Source organism: Salvelinus fontinalis, chromosome 3 (genome assembly GCF_029448725.1).
Source record: "Salvelinus fontinalis isolate EN_2023a chromosome 3, ASM2944872v1, whole genome shotgun sequence".
Taxonomy (NCBI): Eukaryota; Metazoa; Chordata; class Actinopteri; order Salmoniformes; family Salmonidae; genus Salvelinus; species Salvelinus fontinalis.
Window position 1 is genome coordinate 11,061,569 of NC_074667.1, and position 24,365 is coordinate 11,085,933.

At 44.0% G+C, this 24,365-nt stretch overlaps 1 protein-coding gene across 5 annotated transcripts in view; it reads right to left on the reverse strand.

Moving 5' to 3' along the window:
• Window positions 1-9,726: 9,726 nt before the first annotated feature.
• The window catches only part of LOC129838627 (sprouty-related, EVH1 domain-containing protein 2-like), a 31,016-nt gene continuing 16,377 nt past the window's right edge, over window positions 9,727-24,365 (reverse strand). For 2 of the 5 annotated variants that reach the window (XM_055905736.1, XM_055905741.1), the window contains exons 2-6: window positions 23,875-24,052; window positions 23,313-23,535; window positions 23,034-23,098; window positions 13,180-13,368; window positions 9,727-12,923 (exon numbers count right to left, since the gene is read on the reverse strand). In XM_055905736.1, the coding sequence (XP_055761711.1) occupies window positions 12,204-12,923; window positions 13,180-13,368; window positions 23,034-23,098; window positions 23,313-23,535; window positions 23,875-24,052 (1,375 nt within the window). In that variant the 3' untranslated portion in view covers window positions 9,727-12,203. The remainder of the gene's footprint in view (window positions 12,924-13,179; window positions 13,369-23,033; window positions 23,099-23,312; window positions 23,536-23,874; window positions 24,053-24,365) is intronic. The other 3 variants (XM_055905766.1, XM_055905757.1, XM_055905749.1) reach the window with 3 other exon arrangements.

The following is a 24,365-nucleotide window of genomic DNA, read 5'->3' on the forward strand; positions in this document are numbered from 1 at the left end:
AGGGGGTGCAACGCAATATTATGAAGGTGTTCCTAATGTTTTGTCCACTCGTTGTATTTGGCCTTGTGTTTTAGGTTATTATCCTTCTGAAAGGTGAGGTTGAGTGAACCAGGTTATACTCTACGATTTTGCCTGTGCTTAGCCGTATTCCATTTATTTTTTATCATTAGTCCTTGCTGATGACAAGCATACCCATAACATGTTGCAGCCACCACCATGCTTGAAAATATGAAGTGTGTTACTCAGTGATGTGTTGTGTTGGATTTGCCCCAAACATAATGCTTTGTATTCAGGAAATAAAGTTAATTTCTTTGCCACATTTTTTGCAGTTTTACTTTAGTGCCTTGTTGCAAACAGGATGCATGTTTAGGAATATTTTTTTATTCTGTTTTTTAACTGTCATTTAGGTTAATATTGAGGAGTAACTACAATGTCGTTGATCCATCCTCAGTTTTCTACTATCACAGCCATTCAACTCTGGAACTGTTTTAGTCACCATTGGCCTCATGGTGAAATCCCTGAGTGGTTTCCTTCACCTGTGGCAACTGAGTTAGGAAGGATACCTGTGTCTTAGTACACCATCCAAGGTGTAATTAATAACTTCATCATGCTCAAAGGGATATTCAATGTCTACCCCCCCCCCACCTCCAATATGTGCTCTTTGCGAGGCATTGGAAAACCTCCCAGGTCTTTGTGGTTGAATCTGTATTTGAAATTCACTGCTCGACTGAGGGACCTTACAAATAATTGCATGTGTGGGGTACAGAGATGAGGTAGTCATTCAAAAATCATGTTAAACACTATTATTGCACACAGTGAGTCATTGCAACTTATGTGACTTTATAAGCACATTTTTACTGCTGAACTCATTTAGGCTTGTCATAAAGGGGTTGAATACTTATTGACTCAGCTTTTTATTTGTATTTCATTTCTAAATATTTCTAAAAACATAATTCCACTTTAACATTATGGGGTATTGTGTGTAGGCCAGTGACACAAAATCTTAATTTAGTCATGGGGTGTAAATACTTTCTTAAGGAAATCAAGGTAATACAGATGTGTATGTAAGTATATAGGAGAGGGAGATTATGCTAAGGTATTTGGGGGGGTGTCAGGGTCTGTAGGTTGAGGAAACCAGTCCCTTTGGAGGGGCACTGTTGCAGAACCAAACCGTTCTGCCGATCCCTTTGATGTTGCACCGTTGCCATGGCGCTACACAAGGAATTCCCACCCAAGGTCTCCAAGGCGATGGCCTTCGCAAACAAGACAGACTCCACTGGCAGTTCGGCATGGATCCGTCCCACTTCACCTCAGTTCCTTTCACATGGTTGGTGGCGTTAGCGTTATGATAAATAGCAAAACGCTAAAACTCAAAGGATGTTTACCTGTCGGTTTGGACAAGAGAGTGGTTCTTATCTTCAGATCAGAGACGTGATAAGACCACCAAAGAGAAAAGACAGCCAGGACAAGTTGAGGCCAAGGGGTGTGGCACAGGTTTAGCAGAGGACCCTTTGAACTCTGTGAGGGTCTCTGGAAATTGCAGGGAGGTTAGAAGGGGGAGGCTGGGGGGGCTAACTGTTCTCAGAAGCTGTATGGAAGGACATGCATGGCACCCCTCTTTATCTACCAGACACTTTTTTTCTTTTGCATGGCATCACGTTTGAAAGGGCAGTGAGGCTCGTTTAAATACTTTCAGGAGGGAGAATTTGCTAATTTGCTCTGGAGGGGGTAATCATGCCCCCCGCACCCCTAACACCTTTCCCACCATGCTCCACTACTTCAACTCCACTTAGGGTACACTTTGTCAGGGATTAACAAAGGCCCAAAAATCCCCTCTGAACCCAAAATGATTATTTAATTGTTTAGAGCATTTGCTTCATGGGCTCAAGCCAACCAACCAGGCTTGAAAATGGCACTTACTAAGAAAACTGCACACTAAATCCCACAACAAAGATTATTTGGATAATTGTAATTCTGAGAAAAAACAGATTGCCTGACGTCTCATATACAGTTGAAGTCGGAAGTTTACATACACTTAGGTTGGAGTCATTAAAACTTGTTTTTTAACCACTCCACACATTTCTTGTGAACAAACTATAGTTTTGGCATGTCGGTTAGGACATCTACTTTGTGCATGACAGAAGTAATTTTTCCAACAATTGTTTACAGACAGATTATTTCACTTATAATTCACTGTATCACAATTCCAGTGGGTCAGAAGTTTACATACCCTAAATTGACTGTGCCTTCAAACAGCTTGGAAAATACCAGAAAATTATGTCATGGCTTTAGAAGCTTCTGATAGGCTAATTGACATAATTTGAGTCAATTGGAGGTGTACTTGTGGATGTATTTCAAGGCCTACCTTCAAACTCAGTGCCTCTTTGCTTGACTTCATGGGAAAATCAAAAGAAATCAGCCAAGACCTCAGAAAATAAATTGTAGACCTCCACAAGTCTGGTTCATCCCTGGGAGCAATTTCCAAACGCCTGAAGGTACCACGTTCATGTGTACAAACAATAGTATGCAGCCGTCATACCGCCCAGGAAGGAGACGCATTCTGTCTACTAGAGATGAACGTATTTTGGTGAAAAAGTGCAAATCAATCCCAGAACAACAGCAAAGGACCTTGTGAAGATGCTGGAGGAAACAGGTACAAAAGTATATATATCCACAGTTAATAGAGTCCTATATTGACATAACCTGAAAGGCTGCTCAGCAAGGAAGAAGCCACTGCTCCAAAACCGCCATAAAAAAGCCAGACTACGGTTTGCAACTGCACATGGGGACAAAGATCGCACTTTTTGGAGAAATGTCCTCGTCTGATGAAACAAAAATAGAACTGGTTGGCCATAATGACCATCATTATGTTTGGAGGAAAAAGGGGGAGGCTTGCAAGCCGAAGAACACCATCCCAACTGTGAAGGACGGGGGTGGCAGCATCATGTTGTGGGGGTGCTTTGTTGCAGGAGGGACTGGTGCACTTCACAAAATAGATGGCATCATGAGGCAGGGAAATTATGTGGATATATTGAAGCAACATCTCAAGACATCATTCATGAAGGTAAAGCTTGGTCGCAAATAGGTCTTCCAAATGGACAATGACCCCAAGCATACTTCCAAAGTTGTGGCAAAATAGCTTAAGGACAACAAAGTCAAGGTATTGGAGAGCCATCACAAAGCCCTGACCTCAATCCCATAGAAAATTTGTGGGCAGAACTGAAAAAGCGTGTGCGAGCAAGGAGGCCTACAAACCTGACTCAGTTACACCAGCTCTGTCAGGAGGAATGGGCCAAAATTCACCCAACTTATTGAGGAAGCTTGAGGAAGGCTACCCGGAATGTTTGACCCAAGTTAAACAATTTAAAGGCAATGCTACCAAATACTAATTGAGTGTATGTACACTTCTGACCCACTGGGAATGTGATGAAAGAAATAAAAGCTGAAATAAATAATTCTCTCAACTATTATTCTGACTTTTCACATTTTTTAAATAAAGTGGTGATCCTAACTGACCTAAGACAGGGACATTTTTACTAGGATAAAATGTCAAGAATTGTGAAAAACTGAGTTTACATGTATTTGGCTAAGGTGTATGTAAACTTCCGACTTCAACTGTATGCCTCTTGGTACCGATGGTTGTTTTCTAACACAAAGAGGGAAACTAAAAAAGGGGTTGCATGCATTTTAAACAATGTAGCAATTAAGCAACAAGTTCTCTGAGTAAAGGGGGGTTTGGACCAAGATGTAGCATGTTTGAAAGCAGGAGGAGCAGTTAAGAGTTACAGTCCATATAAGGAAATCAGTCAATTTAAATAAATTCATTAGGCCCTAATCTATGTATTTCACATGACTGGCAATACAGATATGCATCTGTTGGTCACAGATACCTTTTGGGGAAAAAAGTAGGGGTGTGGATCAGAACCTAGTCAGTATCTGGTATGACCATTTGCCTCATGCAGCACAACAAATCTTATTCGCATTGAGTTGGTCAGGCTGTTTTTTGTGGCATGTGGAATGTAGTCCCACTCCTCTTCAATGGCTGAAACAAGCTGCAGTACACGTCGATCCAGAGCATCCCAAACATGCTCAATTGTTGACATGTCTGTTGAGCATGCAGGCCATGGAAGAATTGGGACATTTTCAGCTTCCAGGAGTTGTGTACAGATCCTTGCGACATGGTGCGGTGCATTATCATGCTGAAACATGAGGTGATGGCGGATGATGAATGACATGACAGTGGGCCTCAGGATCTCGTCACAGCGTCCCTGTGCATTCAAATTGCCATCGATAAAATGCAATTGTATTCCTTGTTTGTAGTTTATGCTTTGCCATACCATAAACCCACCGCCACCATGTTCACAACGTTGACATCAGCAAACCGCTCGCCCACACGATGCCATACACGCAGTCTGCAATCTACCCTGTACAGTTGAAACTGGGATTCATCAGTGAAGAGCACATTTCTCCAGTGTGCAATTAGCCATCGAACGTGAGCATTTGCCCACAAGTCGAAGCCGTATGAGGACCTACTGCCAAGTTCTTTAAAATGAAGCTGGAGGTGGCTTATGGTAGAAAAATGTACATAGCATTCTCTGGCAAACAGCTCTGGTGGACATTCCTGCAGTCAGCAAACCAATTGCATGCTCCCTCAAAACTTGAGACATCTGTGGTTCACCTGTGTAACGAGTTCACCGGTGTAATGATCATGCTGTTGAATCAGCTTCTTGATATGCCACACCTGTCAGGTGGATGGATTGTCTCGGCAAAGGAGAATTCTCACTAACCGGGATGTAAACAAATTTGTGCCAAAGAATGTGAGTGAACTAAGCTTTTTGTGCTTATGGCAAATTTCTGGGATATTTTATTTCTGCTCATGCAACATGGGACCAACACTTTGTTTATATTTTTGTTCAGTGTAGTTACAGTAGCTCCCTTCCAGGAGAGGAGAGAGTGGAGAGTCATCTTCCTTCCCTGGCTTTCCTGAGCAACAACTGATGGCCAGTAACACCATAAGCCATAGAGAGGAGCATAGGCAATTAGCAAAAAAGGGAAGCTATAAAAAGTCAATGCTGTAAGGAGCCCGGTGGGGAGTTAACCCCGAACCCACTGTGCGTTCATTTTGGTCCAAGAAAATAGCACACATGGCTCCGTTTGAGATACCCAGGGAGGGAGGCAGCTCGCTCGAGGGGAGGGTTGAGGGGAGGGTTGGGGGACAAGAGGGGTATCGTGTTCACATTTGTTTCAGATTTCATCCATGTAAACAAAGGGAGGCAGGCAGACACGCTGGGGCCTATTTAAATTAGGCCCAGACTAACATCCCGTCAGAAGCTGCTGCCTCACTCCCCGCGCATGCTAGGCAATCAGCACATTCTGACTCGCTAGGGCTTTGATGGGATCACTCAGTGCTCTTGTGGCAGGAGTAAAACTAGTTCTTTAGTTGGTTGAAATGACTTTTATGCTGTCATTTCCCCCGTTTATTACAGTGGATGAGAGGCTTCTTGGTGTGTGTGTGTATAATGCTCTCTCTTTTGCGTTTGTTTCAACCCTGTTGGAATCTACACAGTTCCTGTACAGCACTAACGGAGAATAAGTAGACCAGCACAATCTCTCAAAAAGACCTGGGGGGCTTGTTGGCAGATCTGACGACAATTTGGTAAACATTCGGGTTTATCTAGATCTAGACTACAGCTCCCCCATTACACAGCCTGTACAACTCAACTAGCTCCAGCTATCTGCAAAATGACCACCAAGGCCATTCTGGCAGTGGAACATTGTTTTGTAACTGGGGTGGAACATTCAAGTAACTGAGGTGAGTGGGGGCAGGGTTCAGATGGAATAAAGTTAACAGTTAAAGTCCACTTCCTTCCTCCTACCTGCCCAAAGCGAAGCATTGGTGAACTGAAGCCTTTCTGTGCCTCCGAGTAACCCCAAATGTGGCCGGAACGGCACACAAACTCTCGATACAAGCGTCCGCAAAAATAAACACTGGTCATATTATTTTCACTGCACTTTTCCTGTTGGTTTGATTCAACACTAGCTACACCCTGTCGTGCCAACAGACACACACCAGGGTTGGGTCTTTTTGGAAATAACGCCGTGTCCATGTTGACCACATAAGTTAAACTGGCATGGGGCACGTATATAAACCCAGGTTTAGACTGGGAGATTGGCAACCAATTCCGCCTGATTTGTGTGTATTGGCCTTGCTTGGACTGGCCAATGCAAACAGCCTCCATCCTATATTTTGTGTTCACTGCACACAGGTTGTTGCTTGGTTCGTGGAGCATGCATGGTCATTGTTGAACAGATCGGGGCACGACTACTATGTGTGAAAGTGACTACATTTTCTGAATACTACTAGGCTTACCTGAGAATCATTTTCATTGAATCCTTTCAGATCCTAATCAAGCACTTTGAAACCTCCTGCTTGCGCAAAATGATGGAATTTACTGATCATTGAACAGTCTTCATAACTGGGAGGAGCCATTTATACAGGTATAGCGATATGCACCATATAGGCTTTATTGTTCAGAGAAGCCAAATATCAACTACAAGATGTCCTGAAAGGACTAAATAGAGAACCACTTATTTTGGAGTTCACTCCCACTGGCTGTCAATGACTTTTGCTGCCAATGACTTTTGCTGCCAGATAGCTGGAGATAACCAAAAAAGGCACTTTTGGAGACAATGCCATCGCGCCCGTCTCTTTCCTCCCACTTTACCCCTCCCCCCCCACCACCCCATGGCCCCTGAGCAGTGTGGGAAAGCACCTCCCTCTCCTCTGTCCACAGGAGGATGGAGAGGCTCCCTCTCCCTCTCTCTCTCTCTCTCTGTTGTGATATGTGCACAATAACATCCTGATGAGTGTCCTGCAATGTTCCCACCGGTGAGGAAACGGTACACAAATAAAGCCCTGAAGTTCTCTGGCTAAGCACGGGATGGGACTGGAGCCAGGGGTGTGTCCACCATTTGGTCTGCGGCGACGAGCACACTACTGGTGGGAGGATGGGTCAGTGGGAAATGGACAGCAAGTTTTTATTCCTAATCCTGCAGCAGTAGGTAGTCCTGTATAAATGTTCTAGAACATTGCTACGAGGGGGTGCACGGCTAAAGCATGCATCGTCCATGTAAAAGCAGGCCAACTGGACAGATAAGGCCTGCCAAGAGGGTGTCCAGCTGTGTCGTGGTGGGAAACAGGAGCGCCACTTTAACGACGGATGCCACGGTTTAACCATGTTTTATAAAGGTTGTGGCGGGGGTTATCATGGAGGGAGCTGGTGGTGGATGCTGTTCGCAGCGCCTAGTGTTGACCTAAGACCCCATGGAACCTTGGCCATCGGTCGCAGGCTGTGGCCTAACACACATTCACACAGAACAGGTTCAATGGTGATTGGAGAGACACACTATATGGCATACCGTGCCGAGTTTGAGGTCTTGTGTCCAGTTTCACATGGCGAGCGCTGGTCAACATGCAGGTCTGTTTACAAAAGCCTAGCAGATCAGAATTAGTGCCTGACACCAGTTGTCTGGGGTCACACATGATGGACGGTATCCTTGGATCTCAACCGTTTCTGTTGTCAACTCCTAGGCTCAGGTCAGGGTGGCAAAAATTTGTATGGTGTATTGTATGGTGACGCCCATCTTGGACTGGGTTATTTAGAAATGTTTGAGTGACGTGACGGCATTTTCAATAGCACTGGATATGCCGAATAACTATGATACTGAGAGCTACAACCAGGTAGTGGACTACAATAAGTTCCATGATATGTCTCACTCTCAACCCTATGAAATAGGCTAGCTATCGCTGAGAAATAGTTAATTTTTAAAATTTAACTTTTTTTTATCTAGGCAAGTCAGTTAAGAACAAATTATTATTTTCAATGACGGCCTAGGAACATTGGGTTAACTGCCTTGTTCAGGGGCAGAATGATATATTTTTACCTTGTCAGCTCGGAGATTCGATCTAGCAACCTTTCGGTTACTGGCCTAATGCTCTAACCACTAGGCTACCTTCTCAAAATGTCTCCTGTTTTTCCCCTCTCTAAAATAAGAAACTTTTAAGAAGTTTTTGACTGAACAGCTATAGCTACTGATTGGGGAGCTAGCTAGCAATTCACAGCAGACATTGACAAAAACCTGGGAAGGACAGGCTTACTGCTAAATATAAGTTATTCTTGACATCCACTCAAAGCTAGCTTGCTAGTCAACTTGTTAGCAGTCACACTGACCAACCTTGCTAGCACTCACCTCAAAAAATAATGATGATGTTGTCCAGTTGAGTCAGAGAACGCTTACACAGAGTTGTAAATTGGCAAACATGTTCATGTTTGTGTTATAAACTTATTTTAACCTATATTCATTGCTAGCCAGCTAAGCTTACCGGTATACTTGCTTGCATGAGAATGCGCACACCTCGACAACAAAAGTGCCATTTCGACTCACGGAAACAACCACGTGCTCAACAGTGCTGAAAACCTCTCTGCGGGGAACCAAGTTACAGGCCTACTCCTTCCCATCATCATACTGTAACATGTATTTCAAAACATGTTAAACAGTGTTTATGGATGTAGGTTAATATAAATCTGTCAAACTATTTTAAGGGGGCAGGCTATGACATCGCAGTACACAAGCCTTAAATAAGAACGGCGAAGATGGCCACAGCGTTTTAAGTGCTGGCTCATTCTTTCAAACCCCGATTCAAAAGGGAAAGAAAAAAAGTGACCTCATTAGAATAAAGTACGCCTTAAATGTTTGCACATGTTGAAGTTTAATACTATTTGCAGTCGCCGAGTTCCGTAGCCGGCCAGGGCCTTCAGGGACCTCGCTCTCTGACTGTCTTTCATATGCATTTCCAGAGACCCACAGAGCAAAACAACATTGTGCCCTCTATAGATTTTAGAGACTTGCGGAACACGGTACAGCTCTACGAACCTGTCTAGCGCCTAACGGAAATATTTCAGTCTTGACAGATAAGGGGGGGGGGGGAATACTCTGGAGCAAAGACAGGATCTGACTGCTGCAGTCTTTCCCTCTATGATACACACATACGATGGAGATGTGTTTTAATCAAGAACATGCGTATACTCAAACTGAAACACTCTCTCCCCACATGCCCTGGCCCACGTATGTATTTACCGTGTTGCAGCAGGATGGTAATGGGCAGAGTAGCATGAGGTCGATCAGCTGCCCCCTCCGCACCAATGCTCCTAAAGAACGGACGCAACACAGGGAAGTGCTGGGCTACAACACCGAACTACTGTTGAAAGGTTCTATAGGAATACTATATGGATGCTATGTATACGGGATAAATGTTCAGGCTGTGTGAGATGCCACTGTAACATGGTTTAATCTCTCAAAAACCATGTCTCTGTAAAACACAGTGGAAATGAACACACGCACACACGGAAAAATACTTACTATCCAGGCCATGCTTCTGTTAGTTTCCATATGATGTATTGGCATTTATACAGATGTTAATTTCTCTTTTCTCATTTTAAAAGCAAAGAGTCGTGACGATCATATTAGAAACAATACAAAAATATAACTTAAAATGTACATCATACACTTGATATATATATTTGAGTTTTTTTTTTTACAGAGGTAAAAATGCAGATTGTAAAAAAAGAAAAAAGACAATTTAACTTTTTTTTTTTTTTAAACATTAAAATAAAAAAAGACTAAGTATATATATATATATATATATGAGATAGATGAAGAGGATGCTTCAGGCACTTTCCTTTAATAGTTAAATGTGTGCAGGAATTAGACACCGCACCAAAACAGACAAACTGCTTTTGGTTAACTTTTCTTTTACCACAGATAGAAAAATAAAACTAGGATCTTCTCTACAATGAATGGCAACAGTATTGCAAAGCTGACAAACAGGAACACACAGCAGAAAAAAAAGGAAGGAAGAAAGGCAGAGAGAGAGAGTACAGAGAAATACATGGACACAACGACAGCTTTTGTACAGAATCCGCAATGCCATGGTACCTTCACCCATTTAACCCCAGACATTGCTTGGTACTTGAATGGTTATGACGATTAGTTAATGTATGACTGGGATAGATAGCATAAGATGTTTTTTCTACCACATTTGCGCATTTTGTTCATAAGGTTTTTCTGATTAGTGTTGTGCTTCATACAGAGAAGGATCAAACAATGTTCCTCCCACGAGGTGAGGTTACAGGGTGGTTTAAATTTGAGGCTAGTTTTTGTTTCAATACATACATACATACTGTAGCGTCCATTTTATTTTTGTATACATTTTGACACCACCTGACCGATGTGATTGGCTGACAGACAGCCTCCTCCCTTGCCATTGGCTGTAATGTAATACTGAGTAAAAGACCAGGAAGTGGGATTTATTGGACTACAGAACAATAGATAAAAACCCTTCTCCACAACTCTGGTCTTGGAGAGCTCCTGGGTGTGCAGCCTTTCGTTCCAGCCCTGCAGTAACGCACCCGTATCAGCTAATCGTGGTATAGACTGAGGAACACGATTAGGTGAATCAGGTGTGCTAGCAGGTCCCTTCGTTGGAGAACCCACAATCTTATACCCTTGAAGGGGGTATGAGCAACCAGATCAAAACAGTACTTTCTCTCGAGCTAAAGTTGAGGGAAACTCTAAAGACAGAGTTTCCCTGACAGTTAGCCTCGTTGAGTGTCCTTTTGAAAGACAAAAGAAAAGACACACTAAAGAAAGCACCATTGACATTGTAGTGGACAACGACATCATCCATCTCAAAAGGTGGCAAAAAAAACCTCCTCTTCCCCTCTTGGCTGTGTTCAGTTTACAATAGGACCGTTCCCTTCCTCTTAACCCCCCAGTCCCCTAGGCTGGTGTCTAAATTTAGCAAGGCAAATAAATAAAAACTATATCAAAAGATCAACATCAAGCATCAACTGAATAAAAAGTCACCTAAGGCTCGAGTTCTCCTCCTCCACTGTAATAAAACGGTTGATTGAGGATTATTATCTTCAAAAAATGACTAATTTAGATACTCTATATAAATGCTGCAGCTTATTTTGTCATTTTGGCTTTCAGTTGAAGTCACAACAATAGCAATCCGGGATACATTGCTGCCCATTCCATTTTCCAGACCTTTGCACAAAGGAAGACACACACACAGATCAAGTGTCTAAAGCAGAGTTTCCCCATCCAATACTCAAGTACCCCTGACCCATTTTATCTTTTGTTCTGGGCCGAATCCACAATACATTCAGTCTAACTTGACCGAGCAGTAGAATGGTACTTTCATGTTTTTTCCAGGTGTGTCTCCACTGACATTAATTGATATTGGGTTGAATTTGGTTATAAAATGTGTATAGTCAGGTACCTTCCTGGCCACAGGTCTAATTGTGCTTTATAGTCAACTCCTATAGCCATGGACAACCATAGGAGTTGACAAAACAGCACAGCTCTGGGACCAGGCTAGGTCAGGAGTAGTCAAGGAGCAGAACGAGGAAATACTGGTTAAACGTTTGCCTTTTCTTGAATTTCATTGGCTGGGGAGGGGCAGACGTGATCACAGTTGGGCTGCATCCCACATGGCACTCTATTACCTATATATTGCACTACATTAGAATAGGGCCCATTGGGCTATGATCAAAAGTAGTGCACTTTATAAGGAATAAGGTACCATTTAGGACACACATTTGATTTAAGTGCCTCTGCTTTACAGGCGGGAACAAGCTTGATCTGTGATTGATGGTGAGCCATGGCGAGGGGAACAGAGTGAGAGCCCCCCTCAGAAAACAACGCTCACACTGACCTCACACAAAACACTGAGAAAAAGAAAAATATTCAAGTCTTTAAAACACATGAGTGTAAAAATATAAAGTACCTGTTTATATATATTTATATATAAATGAATATTCATTATTTTAGTCTTTGTAATGCAAGGACGTGGAAGCCGTAGGCAGGGTACCCCTGTAAAAATAAAAAAAACGAACAAAAATAAAAACAATAGGAAACGTATTTTTTCTCTTTCTTTCCACCGAGAGAAACTTCCATTTCCAAAATAAATCGGGACAAGCCAATTGTTTTCCCATCTGGAATTTGGCCGAGAGAAGCAACAGCGAAAACAAAAACTCAAAACAAAAGAATAGCGGGGCCACCCACTTCTGGTCCAGTCCCTTCCATGTGTCTCTGTTCTACTCTCCACTCTCTCTCTCTCCGTTGGCACCTCCCGGCCCTCAGCCCACGGCTTTGTGCTTGCCCCCGCAGCAGTGGCAAGCCACCCCGCAGCGGTAGCAGGTGCGCAGGGGGGCGTAGCAGCACATGCAGGGGGCCAGCAGTGACAGCCCAACCAGGGCCAGCCAGCGCAGGCAGAAGCGCTCGTCGCTGGTGTCGCACGAGCACGGGTCCGAATAGTCGCCCTCTGGGTCCGACATGCAGTGGTAGAGCAGGCTGTCCGCGCACCACATGAAGCTGACCCGGTGGATGCACGTCTGGATGGGGTCCGGCGCCTCCTGGCACCGCCCGCGCCTGTTCTCCTCGTGGTTGAACATGTCCCGGCAGTAGACGCAGCGCGAGCGCTCGCCGTCTTCCTTCCGCCGCTTGCCCTTGAGCTGGAGAGTGCGGGGCTGGGCTGTGACCACTGCCCTGTGTCCCCCGATAAGGCCACCCCCACCTAGTCGGTCCACGCAGCCTATCTTGGGGTCCCTTGTGTGCTGGTATGGATCAAGGCCCAGGGGGTAAGGGTAGGTGTAGTCGTGCTTGGGCGGCTCGCTCTTGGCGAACTGCACGTAGGCGTCGGCGTCCTCTGGGTGCTGGATGAGCTTGTCGCGCGCGGCGGTGGCGTGCCGGTAGTCCCCGTACCCGGTCAGCCTGGTCCGCTCGCGAGGGTTGATGCGCACAATCTCCTCCTCTTCCTCCACCTGGAAGCTGACGTGGCGTGGGAACACGGGAACCGACTGCAGAGATAAAGGAGAGCAAAAAAAATCAGAACTACACAGACCAGTCTACAAACTACAAAACATGTCTTCCAACAAGCAGTCAACTTCCAGGCCTAACTTGAAATACATTCACATTACCACCATAGTTTATGCTTCAAGAACAATCATTCCCTCTGTCCCTCCCACCTACCCATTGTAGTAAAGAATATAGCCGCAACCCTCTAGCTCCAATGCATATGATATTTTTTTCAAGGTCAAAATTTTGGTGACCCACCTTCGCCACCGTCGTCTCCCAGCCACCCACCTGATCCAGGAAGTAGTGGTCCGAGTGTCGGTGCTGGTCGTAGAAGTGACCCAGGATGCAGTGGTGCCGACGCGGCTCGCAGAAGCTGGGCGGGGCCAGGGTCTGCAGGGGCTCCTTCTTCTGGGAGTGGGAGGAGTTGGATGAGCTGTCAGTGGCATTCTGAGAGACAAGACCAAACCAAACACGAGTCAGGACTGGGTCATATTCATTAGGGCACACAACAGACAACGTTTTGCAACTGAAAATTTACATTTCTTATTGGACAGTTTCAGATAGCCCCTCCTGTTTTGGTCAGTTTTCTTCTGCTTGGTGTCTAATGAACATGACCCATGACTACATGGGAGTAATATCAGACCAAGCTTACCATTAGAAAACATCACTGCTTTCTGGAACATTGCGATTGGCTACGCTAACTCAACACGCAGTATTTAGGACAACGTTAACGGACACTTTTCTCCACACCGAAAAAATAAAATCTGATGTGTTATTTTTTTGGGCAATATATGCGGCTCTTCATTTATAAATGCTCTGTCCGCTGAGGCTTTCCCAAGTTGATGCCCAAGAGACCAAACTGCCTCAGATCACGCGCTCAGATCATGTTCGAGCCTCGGATAGGACAGTGAAACACACGCGCTCGCAACTGCAGGCGACGTGCAGATGTTTCATTTCTCTGTCATGCTGTCATGACTGAAGCCAGCGCAATTTCCTACTATTTGTGTCCAGGTTAAACGTGGGACGTCCCTCAGTATAATCAGTCGGTTAAATTCATGGTTATTGCATCATTTTCAGATCTATTAGAAGCGATTCATAGACGAAACAACAATGTCATTTAACCAATTGACTGGCCAGAGATCAGGGCATTCATCAGCAAAGACGCAGTGCAAGCTGATAGTATTTTGGACAACCAAATTGAACTCAAAATTATTGATGAAATCGAAGTGTGGCAGCTGTATGGTGGTTTGCGATTCATAACTTACATTTTGCCGGTACTACATGTAGTAGTAGGCCAACCGATAACACAACGACGGAATGCGTTTGAAGTGATGATGCGCCGCGGAGAACAGCTTGCACGTCCAGCAAAGTACATCGCCATTGGCAAGCACACAGTTCGTGCAGATCAGCAGGTGGGGGATTTTCGTGGCAGCCAGACGAGACAATCGAAGGAGGATGCGGTGAGCAAAGTTACTGGGCTCGAATTTAGTCACGCTCGCTCTAAATGGATTGATGCTTCTAATTGTACATGTTGTTAACAACATTTTGGGGGGATGATTAAAGCTTATACTCTATGGCTGGAGTTATGTAATTTGGGGATGTATGTCTTTTTTTTCCAATGATACATTCATTTGGCAGACCTAACTTGATTGACCCTCTTTCTACAAGGCCTAGTCTATGAGAGGCCTAATCCTAGTTGTATGAATATTTTGTTAAATGCCTAGGCTATAAAGGTGCATTCAGGTAATTAACTCATTATTATGCATCAACATTTTAATTTGATTAATTATTTGTCAGTCATTCTTTAATTTGTTAGGCTATACAATTAAGTAGATTACTGAACTGATAACATTCATATATTACTTTTTAAGATAAAAAAAATAAAAATATGATGGCATGTATAACAGAATGCAATATTCTATGTGAATGTTCATTAATGTTAATTGTGTATTAATAATCTGAAAATCAGTCTGAAATTGAATATTTCTCCTATTGTCCATATCCATATAGCAGAGGACAATGTGATAAAGTACTGTTATTCCTTATCCACCTAATGATAATGATTCTTTTTTTGAGATATATATATATATATACACATACAAACACACGTCAGAAGTTTACATACACCTTAGCCAAATACATTTAAACTCAGTTTTTCACAATTCCTGACAATTAATCCTAGTAGAAATCCCTGTTTTAGGTCAGTTGAGATAACCACTTTATTTTAAGAATGTGAAATGTCAGAATAATAGTACAGAGAATTATTTATTTCAGCTTTTATTTCTTACATCACATTCCCAGTGGGTCAGAAGTTTAGATTTAGACACTCAATTAGTATTTGGTAGCATTGCCTTGAAATTGTTTAACTTGGTTCAAACATTTCGGGTAGCCTTCCACAAGCTTCCCACAATAAGTTGGGTGAATTTTGACCCATTCCTCCTGACAGAGCTGGTGTAACTGAGTCAGGTTTGTAGGCCTCCTTGCTCGCACATGCTTTTTCAGTTCTGCCCACAAACTTTCTATAGGATTGAGGTCAGGGCTTTGTGATGGCCACTCCAATACCTTGACTTTGTTGTCCTTAAGCCATTTTGCCACAACTTTGGAAGTATACTTGGGGTCATTGTCCATTTGGAAGACCCATTTGTGACCAAGCTTTAACTTCCTGACTGATGCCTTGAAACGTTGCTTCAATATATCCACATAATTTCCCTGCCTCATGATGTCATCTATTTTGTGAAGTGCACCAGTCCCACCTGCAGCAAAGCACCCCCACAACATGATGCTGCCACCCCCGTGCTTCACGGTTGGGATGGTGATCTTCGGCTTGCAGGGCTCCCCCTTTCTTCTCCAAACATAACGATGGTCTTAATGGCCAAACAGTTCTATTTTTGTTTCATCAGACCAGAGGATATTTCTCCCAAAAGTATGATCTTTATCCCCATGTGCAGTTGCAAACCGTAGTCAGGCTTTTTTATGGCTGTTTTATAGCAGTGGCTACTTCCTTGCTGAGAGACCTTTCAGGTTATGTCGATACAGGACTCGTTTTACTGTGGACAGATACTTTTGTACCCGTTTCTTCCAGCATCTTCACAAAGTCCTTTGCTGTTGTTCTGGGATTGATTTGCACTTTTTGCACCAAAGTACGTTCATCTCTAGGAGACAGAACGCGTCTCCTTCCTGAGCAGTATGACGGCTGCGTGGTCCCATGGTGTTTATACTTGTGTACAGATAAACGTGGTACCTTCAGGCGTTTGGAAATTGCTCCCAGGGATGAACCAGACTTGTGGAGGTCTACACATTTTTTTCTGAGGTCTTGGCTGATTTCTTTTGATTTTCCCATGATGTCAAGCAATGAGGCACTGAGTTTGAAGGTAGGCCTTGAAATACATCCACAGGTACACCTCCAATTAACTCAAATGATGTCAATTAGCCTATCAGAAGCTTCTAAAGCTATGACAATTTTCTGGAATTTTTGAAGCTATTTAAAGGCACAGTCAACTTAGTGTATGTAAACTTCTGACCCACTGGAATTGTGATACAGTGAATTATAAAATAATCTGTAAACAATTGTTGGAAAAATTACTTGTGTCATGCACAAAGTAGATGTCCAAAACGACTTGGCAAAACTATAGTTTGTTAACAATTTTTGTTAACAAAAAATTTGTGGAGTGGTTGAAAAACGAGTTTTAATGACTCCAACCTAAGTATATTTAAACTTCCGACTTCAACTGTGTGTGTGTGTGTATATATATATATAAAATCCCCCCCTCCTTTTTTTCGCTCACCGTTAAACAGTGAATCAATTTTGCCTGGCCTTAGTGGACCAAAGATGTTCCACAAAACATTGAGACGTTTTGGCTTAGCGATGTAATGAACGATACCACAAATTTTGGAGCCAAAGAAATGCAAAAAAAACTCTTACAGCCAGTCTGAAGCGATTACAATGGTTCAAACGGCCCAGGAAATGCAGGAGGGGGAGTTTTTCCCCAGTGGGTGGGAGATAACGACACCCTTGATTGGGCACGAGAACCCGTGCGGGAAGCAGACTCCCATCGGCCCTTTACACAGAGACCAACAAACCGACCTGCATATGGCATGCGCTCAATGGGCCATTGCTGAGGTAAAAGCGTGTCATGGCTCAGAGTCAAAACCTCCCTACTTCTGTATGTAATTAACCAACAACCCCCCACGCCTCCCAAAAAATAATTCCTTCAAGAACAAAAGAGTGGGGAAAACTGTTCTGAAGTCTCCCTTTTATATTGAGGGTAGGTTAAATTAATTCCAGCTAGGAGACTTACAGCCCCTTTAGCGTCGAGCAAGACCAGAAGTGTGGTCGATTGCGTCACTAGCTGAGGCCGGCGCGGGGCACCTCTTTCATGTGGCGGTGTGCTTTTGAGCTAACTCGGTTCCCCAGTTCTCCTTACCGCTGCCAAGGCGCGTGCCAGAGGACCGCTAGACTGCGGTAATCAGACGAGGGGGAATCCTGCCACGGCATATGATATCAAAATGAGAGCACCACCTCTAGTCCACTCCCATTCACTTTGGATGGTTTCTGGTTTCTTAGTCCTAAGTTTATTGGACCCCAAGCCACTTGCTATAGAGGGCTTCAGTGAGCCCGACCAAAGCTAAAAGTGGCATCCCTTCCTTGGGCGATGCCAAGAGCTTGGTTAGGGTTGAGCAATGTTCTTTAGGAGGCGAACCGGGGCCCCTGTCTGATGGAGATGATTACAAACACAGACCCTGTTCAGATATTTACTCCCAACAGCAGGGCTTGAGGGGGAAAAAAAAATAGGGAGAAAGAAATGCTCCTGAGCACTAATAGCGCAAGACCTATGGAATGTAAAAGCGCTAAATTGCCCATGTTCATCACAAAAGCCACGGAAGTCCACCAGGCGTGTTGATTGGGGGGAGATGTGAGATGTGTGTGGCGCAGCGTCTGATTTCAAAGGCATACCTCTGCCTTGTTTGGAGATTTTCATCATCTCTTGGTTTGGGGGTGAATGGAGGTGAATAAAGACTGGAGATTAAGGCAAGGGGCTGCATCTGGTGGGGGGCACGAGCTCTTTGAGGTAATTACAGAGTAACACACACAAACGCACAAGCACACACACAAGCCAGCTACTAGCCACTGTGCCCTAGAGCACAGGAAAAGCCAAATAGTAGGAGCTGTGTGTGTGTTGTGTGCTAAGTGTGATTACTGTGGGGCCGGTTGGGGGATGTGTGCGCCAGGGTCTAATTGGAAGTGTGTTTGTGTGTGCGCGCATATGTAAGGGATATATTTGTAAGTGTGTGTGCATGTGTGTTCTTGTGCTCGGAATGATTTCTGTGGTTGGGGAGGGGTGTATTTGTGGCTGAGCTAATTATCAATTTAGCCTCCAGACCAGACACAGGAATGGAACTCGCGGCAGCTGGTGATTCTAAAACTACCCTCGGCCTCATCGACACTACAGAGTGGACAGTCTGGTCACCAGCAGCCCATTCAAAAAGACCCTGATGTCCAAAAGGGTGAGACAACACACACGCAGTGTGAGGCGTTTGAGCCTCCTGCACCCTTGTTAAACCCCCCCCCCCACAAGCACCAAAGGGAGACATTCCAACAGTCTTTCCAAATCTCACCAGTCACACCGGACCTTCCGAAAAGAGGAGGAAGTATTGCATCATCCAAGTGTGTTATTTACTCTTGACTAATATTGTTCTAGTGCCGGTGGGGGGGGGGGATAAAGGTCATTCGTCATTGTCCTCTCTCCTCCATCTGTGCCGGGACTTCAGTTCCCTCAGGCTTTTCGAAAAAGACAGATCCCATCTAATACAATGTGACCTTCCCCCTCTTCAGGCTAGCTCTCTGGGCCACTGGGGAATGGGGCTAGATTCCAAAAGAATACAACAAAAAACAGGGGGGGGGGGGTCTGCAACCGAGGCGAATTGGAGTGTTCCCTTGAGCGGACCTGCTTTTTCTAAAAAGGGCCAGCTATGTAAACAGGGAGGCAGTGACAGATTACTGACGGACCCTCTTCCCTCTGACTGGACATCCTGTGGAAACGACACGCTAGGCCCTTTTCCTCTTTGATGCCATCGGAAGGGAGAAGGAGTAAAAAAAAGAAGAGAAAGAGGGGAAGCGAGAGCAAGGACCTGGACTTCCCATTACTATCAGATTTAGGATAAAGGCTAGGTACGCCAGACAAGAGGAAAGCAAATTAGTTACAATGGACGGATTCACTAGCTTAGTATCATCAGGTTGCTATTATTAATGTTGAGAGTGGATAAAGTTGTGTAGCAGTGAAGGCCCATCTCAGTTTCTTTTAGTAGTAGTGTAGTACTTTACCATTTCCTAGTCATGTTCTTTAGTTGCGTCTTTTCTCTTGGCTTGGTAATCTTGTCAGCATCACGTTTTAGCGTGTCTAGTTATGTGTTAGCATGTTTGCTAACTTAAAGGGACACGGCGAGATTTCAAAATGTAGATAATTTTTCTACTTACCCAGAGTCAGACGAGCTCATTGAAAACCATTATGTCTCTGCGTGCAGTTTGGAAATGATTTAAGTTAGCATATCGTTAGCTTAGAGCAATTTCTGGAAGTTTCCCAGTACAGTAGCCAACACCTCTCAAAAGCAGGGAAATAGACCTTCCAACTACTCCAAAGCTTAGCGTCTTACAAAGCTATTCATAGTAAATTTGTTCATTTGACTGATCTTCTATCCACGTCATTCTCGTTCCCTTTGTCACCAAGATCTACAGAGATTGCAACGTTTTATCTGTCTCAATGGCGCTCACAGATACCATAATGGTAAAGATACAAATGTTCTGCTCTCTATACATCTCTATGCGACAACGGGACAGAGAATGAGGAAGTGGATAAAATCTCGTTTCTTATGATTATCATTCAAATTTACGAATGTATAAAATATTATTGTAGAGGTTTTTGTGAGACTAAAATGACCAACGATCCAGCTTTGGTTTAGTTATAAAAAGTCTATTTCCATGCTTTTGAGAGGAGCTGCCTACTGTACTGGGAGACTTCCAGGAATGGCGAAGGTGTATTAAGATCCATGCTCTTACCACAAATGTCTTGTTTACCAAGTTTGCGCTTTGTTATGCGGGCCTAGTCTTTCTTTGTATCGTCATAAAGCACAGTATACACGATCCCAATTTAAGCTCCAAGACACTGGCAATATGAAAAACTGAAAAAGTTCACAAGTGCTGATTTATTGGCACATTGAACCATGTTTGCGCACCGTAGTTTAAAAGCTCCGTGGATAGTGTTGAAACCATGACGTCATATCTGAATTCCGACATCGTTATGCACCTTCGGCCATTGCCAAGCTAACGATATGCTTACATCAATAATCGCCGAACTGCACGCAGAGACTTTGGGTAAGTAGAAAAACAACCGACATCTCAAAATCTTGCAGTGTCCCTTTAAGTGTTAGCTAGATAAATAAGTAACATATTAGCATGTCCGCTAGGCTAGCTAACTGTGTGTAGGCTGGGTACAGTACAGTGGGTCAGGCAGCAGCAGCAGTTGGGATGGAGGCTGCCAGACAGAGGCCTCCACTGCAGATGCACCACTATGACTCATGTACATCTCCCTCGCTCTCTCCTCCCTTGAAATTAGGCCTATTCAAAACCCTGTGATATAACAGCAACTCACACTGCAGTTATAGCTGTGCAGGAATGTATGTATGTATGTATGTATGTATGTATGTATGTATGTATGTATGTGTGTATGTATGTATGTATACCTTACTGGAATGATGCTTTTGATGCCTTGTTGTGTGAGGATTTCATGTTATCCATGCCAGGAACTGAACTGGCATTCAGGGCAGTGTTCTGATGAACTGCCGGAGGTGGCCACATTCTAGCTAGCTCTGGGTATTTTAAATGTTTTGACTGTACTCGCATGATTTCTTTGGGTACTCGTATGGAAAGTACTCGTATATTTTTTGAACACAAGGCACTTGGGGGGAAAAAATTGCACATTTATCTACAGTGCATTTGGAAAGTATTCAGACCCCTTCACTTTTCCCACATTGTTACATTACAGCCTTATTCTAAAATGTATTAAATTACTTTCCCCCCCTCATCAATCTACACATAATACCCCATAATGACAAAGCAAAAACAGGTTTTTAGAAACCTTCCAACAGGACAATGACCCTAAGCACAGCCAAGACAACGCAGGACTAGCTTCGGGACAAGTCTCTGAATGTCCTTGAGTGGCCCAGCCAGAGCCCGGACTTGAACCCGATCAAACATCTCTGGAGAGACCTGAAAATAGCTGTGCAGAGAGGCTTTCCATCCAACCTGACAGAGCTTGAGAGGATCTGCAGAGAATGGGAGAAACTCCCCAAATACAGGTGTGTCAAGCTTGTAGCGTCATACCCAAGAAGACTCCAGGCTGTAATTGCTGCCAAAGGTGCTTCAAGAAAGTACTGAGTAACGGGGTCTGAATACTAATTTAAATGTGATAGTTTTTTATAACAAATTAGCAAAAATAAATAAAAACCTGTTTTGGTTTTGTCATTATGGGGTAGTGTGTGTAGATTGATGAGGGGGAAAAAACAATTAGAATAAGGTTGTAACGTAACAAAATATGGAAAAACTCAAGGGGTCTGAATACTTTCTGAATACACAGTATATATTAGATTCTGTAAGTACTTAATGTGCCCATCTCATTGATATCAAATTATTAGCGATACACAAGTTGAAATAGGTCACTGGAATTATATCTACGACCAGCGCGCCTCTTGCGCATAATGGCCATATTGGCCGGTATTCCAACAATCTTTTTTTACTGTTTCCCTGGTTAACTTGAACCCATATGTAGATAATCCTTTATGACCATATGTACCTCTGTGATTAATTATGATTGATTGTGCACAAAAGTGAATTGAATTGTTTCCACACCCACCATGCGTCACGTGCATAATGGTCTTGTGATGTGAAACGTGTATATTTTGGGAAGTGAGCACTCAGATTGTTAGTTTGACCTGACGAAGATCCGTTTCGGATCGAAACATTGTCAGTAATGCGGAGAATTGGGAGTTTGAAGAGTATGCGGCCATTGGCCTTGTTCTTAAAGAGATGGAAGTGACCCATCTTGTCTAATGTGTCGAAGCTGGTAGCTTGGGGAAACTAAACTATGCTAGCAACATGCCCTTTCACAGCTTCTGCACTCAAGTAAATAAGCATGTTTAATAACCTCAAGCATTTTAAATTAAGTTATTTAGACGTTTGCTTCAGAAACGTGCTCTTTGAACATCCACAATTGCTAACAAAAACATCCATCTTCAGAAATCCACAACGGAGGAAAGTCAAAACACAGCTGAAGGAAGCATCAGTACGCACACACACACACACACACACACCAACTCCCTCTTCCAAGAGGACCGGCCAAAACCCCCAAGCTCTCTCCAGACATGAGGGAAGAGAGAGAGACAGCACAAGGCGTTCCCTTCTCTCAGTCCCCCCCCCCCCTCCCATGGTGTTAAATCACAGAGGCAGTTTGCTAGGAAGCAGCTGCTAATGATAGTTTTAGAGGTGGAGTGGGAGGAGGAAAGGGGGGTGGGCAGGAAGAGACCTCGCGACCCCTGCCTGCTGCTCCTCATCTCCTGTGACGGCGACAAACCAAATGCCAAGCGGCGGCGGAGTCTGGTCAAAACACTACAGGATACCTACCCCTCACCCCTCCTCTCTCTTCCTCCTCCTACTCTCCCTCCACCCGCCTGTTACTATCACACCAGCCATCTCCTGCTCAAAAACAAAGGGCCATCTCTTCCCGAAATGGGCCAAACTAAAATAACTGAAATCTTCACACGCACTTCAAAAAAGAAAAAAAGGGACTATAAGTGAAGGCGAGAGAGAAGCCCGACCAATCACAGACTAGAGGTGATCTTGCAGACGGGTACAATATGGAGTCCCAACATGCAAGTGGACAGCCATGACCATAGATGGGAAACATACCATCTCTATTGATATGAAGCCCAGAGTTTTGGGCGGGACTAAAAATCTGACCCTAACCAAAATAGAGAAACTTGGATTCTCTCAACTGTTTACTATGTCCCTGAACATTGCTGGTGTTTGAAACTACAATAGAGGAACAAGGGGAGGGACTCACGGTGAAAACATCGTCGTCACCCAACTCGCTCTCGTTCTGGATGGTCAAAGAAGAGGTGGTAGATCCTGGAAAACAAAGATGACAGAACAAGCCGATAGTGAGTAACCTGAAGCGCAGGAGGCTGAACCACTTTAGTTGGACTTCCACATTCCCATAGCATCAAACATCTTCCTTTTCTTGCTACGAGAATCTAAACGCATTTGATAAGTTAAACCAACATGGTGGTTGCCTATCCAACTCTTTCAGCAATCAGTGGCTATAAAGGAAAGGGACGTATACCATTCAAGAGCATTGAGATACAGCCCTCATAGTCTTCGCCTTCCCCTCCCGTACCTTCCGTCAGGTCCTCCATGGCTTTCCTGACCCCACGGTCGAAGGCGCGTGCATCGGCCGGGCTCTGGAACGTCAGGCCACACTTCTTGTTGTCCACTTTCCAGTGGTGAAATGTGGGTGTGGCCTTGGTGTACACCAGATCCTTCTTCAGGAAGCATTCCAAAATCACCTGGGAGGCGGCACACGTTTGAATGGACTATAAACAATGCTCCTAACAAAGTATGCTGAAAGTGCAAGCCTCTTTACAAGCCCACACTGATTCTACTACCTGAATTATCTATAAAGGAACAGAAAGAGAAACAGAGGGGGAAAAGCTGAGGATCGATATCTGACAAACACATTTGGGTAACATGAAAAACGTTAATTGGTGACAATTAAGGATTTGTGAATACATTCTAAATGCGTGTGACAGAGTCAACCCTTATCTGCCCTGGACGGGATTCGATCCCAAGCTAATTGTTACTGTAACGATTCAGGATTTGGGTCTGAGTGCTAGCAGGGGCTTTACCTGTTTGTCTTTGAGGCGCTCGCCGTGGATGAGGAAGCTGCTTCGGCCCAGCAGCTCGGCCGACAGCACCTTGCACACGCCCACACGGCTGAGGCATCCTCCGTCCTGGGCCAGCCAGCCGCCACTCGAGTCGTCCCGGGTCATGACCACCGCTTTGACGCGGACAATGTAGCTGTCACTGTATGGTTGAGAGAGGGGGAAAGTTGGGGTCAGTCAGTTAGCAATGAGGTTGTAGAGCATATGAATGCATGCGTGTGTATATACACAAAAAAAATATATATATATATACACGTGCCAGTCAAAAGTTGACACACCTACTCATTCAAGGGTTTTTATTTTTTACTTTATTCTACATTGTAGAACAACATTGAAGACATCAAAGCTATGAAATTACACATATGGAATCATGCAGTAACTCAAAAAATGTGTTACACAAATCCAAATATATTTTAGATTAGCCACCCTTTGCCTTGGCATTCTTGACACTCTTG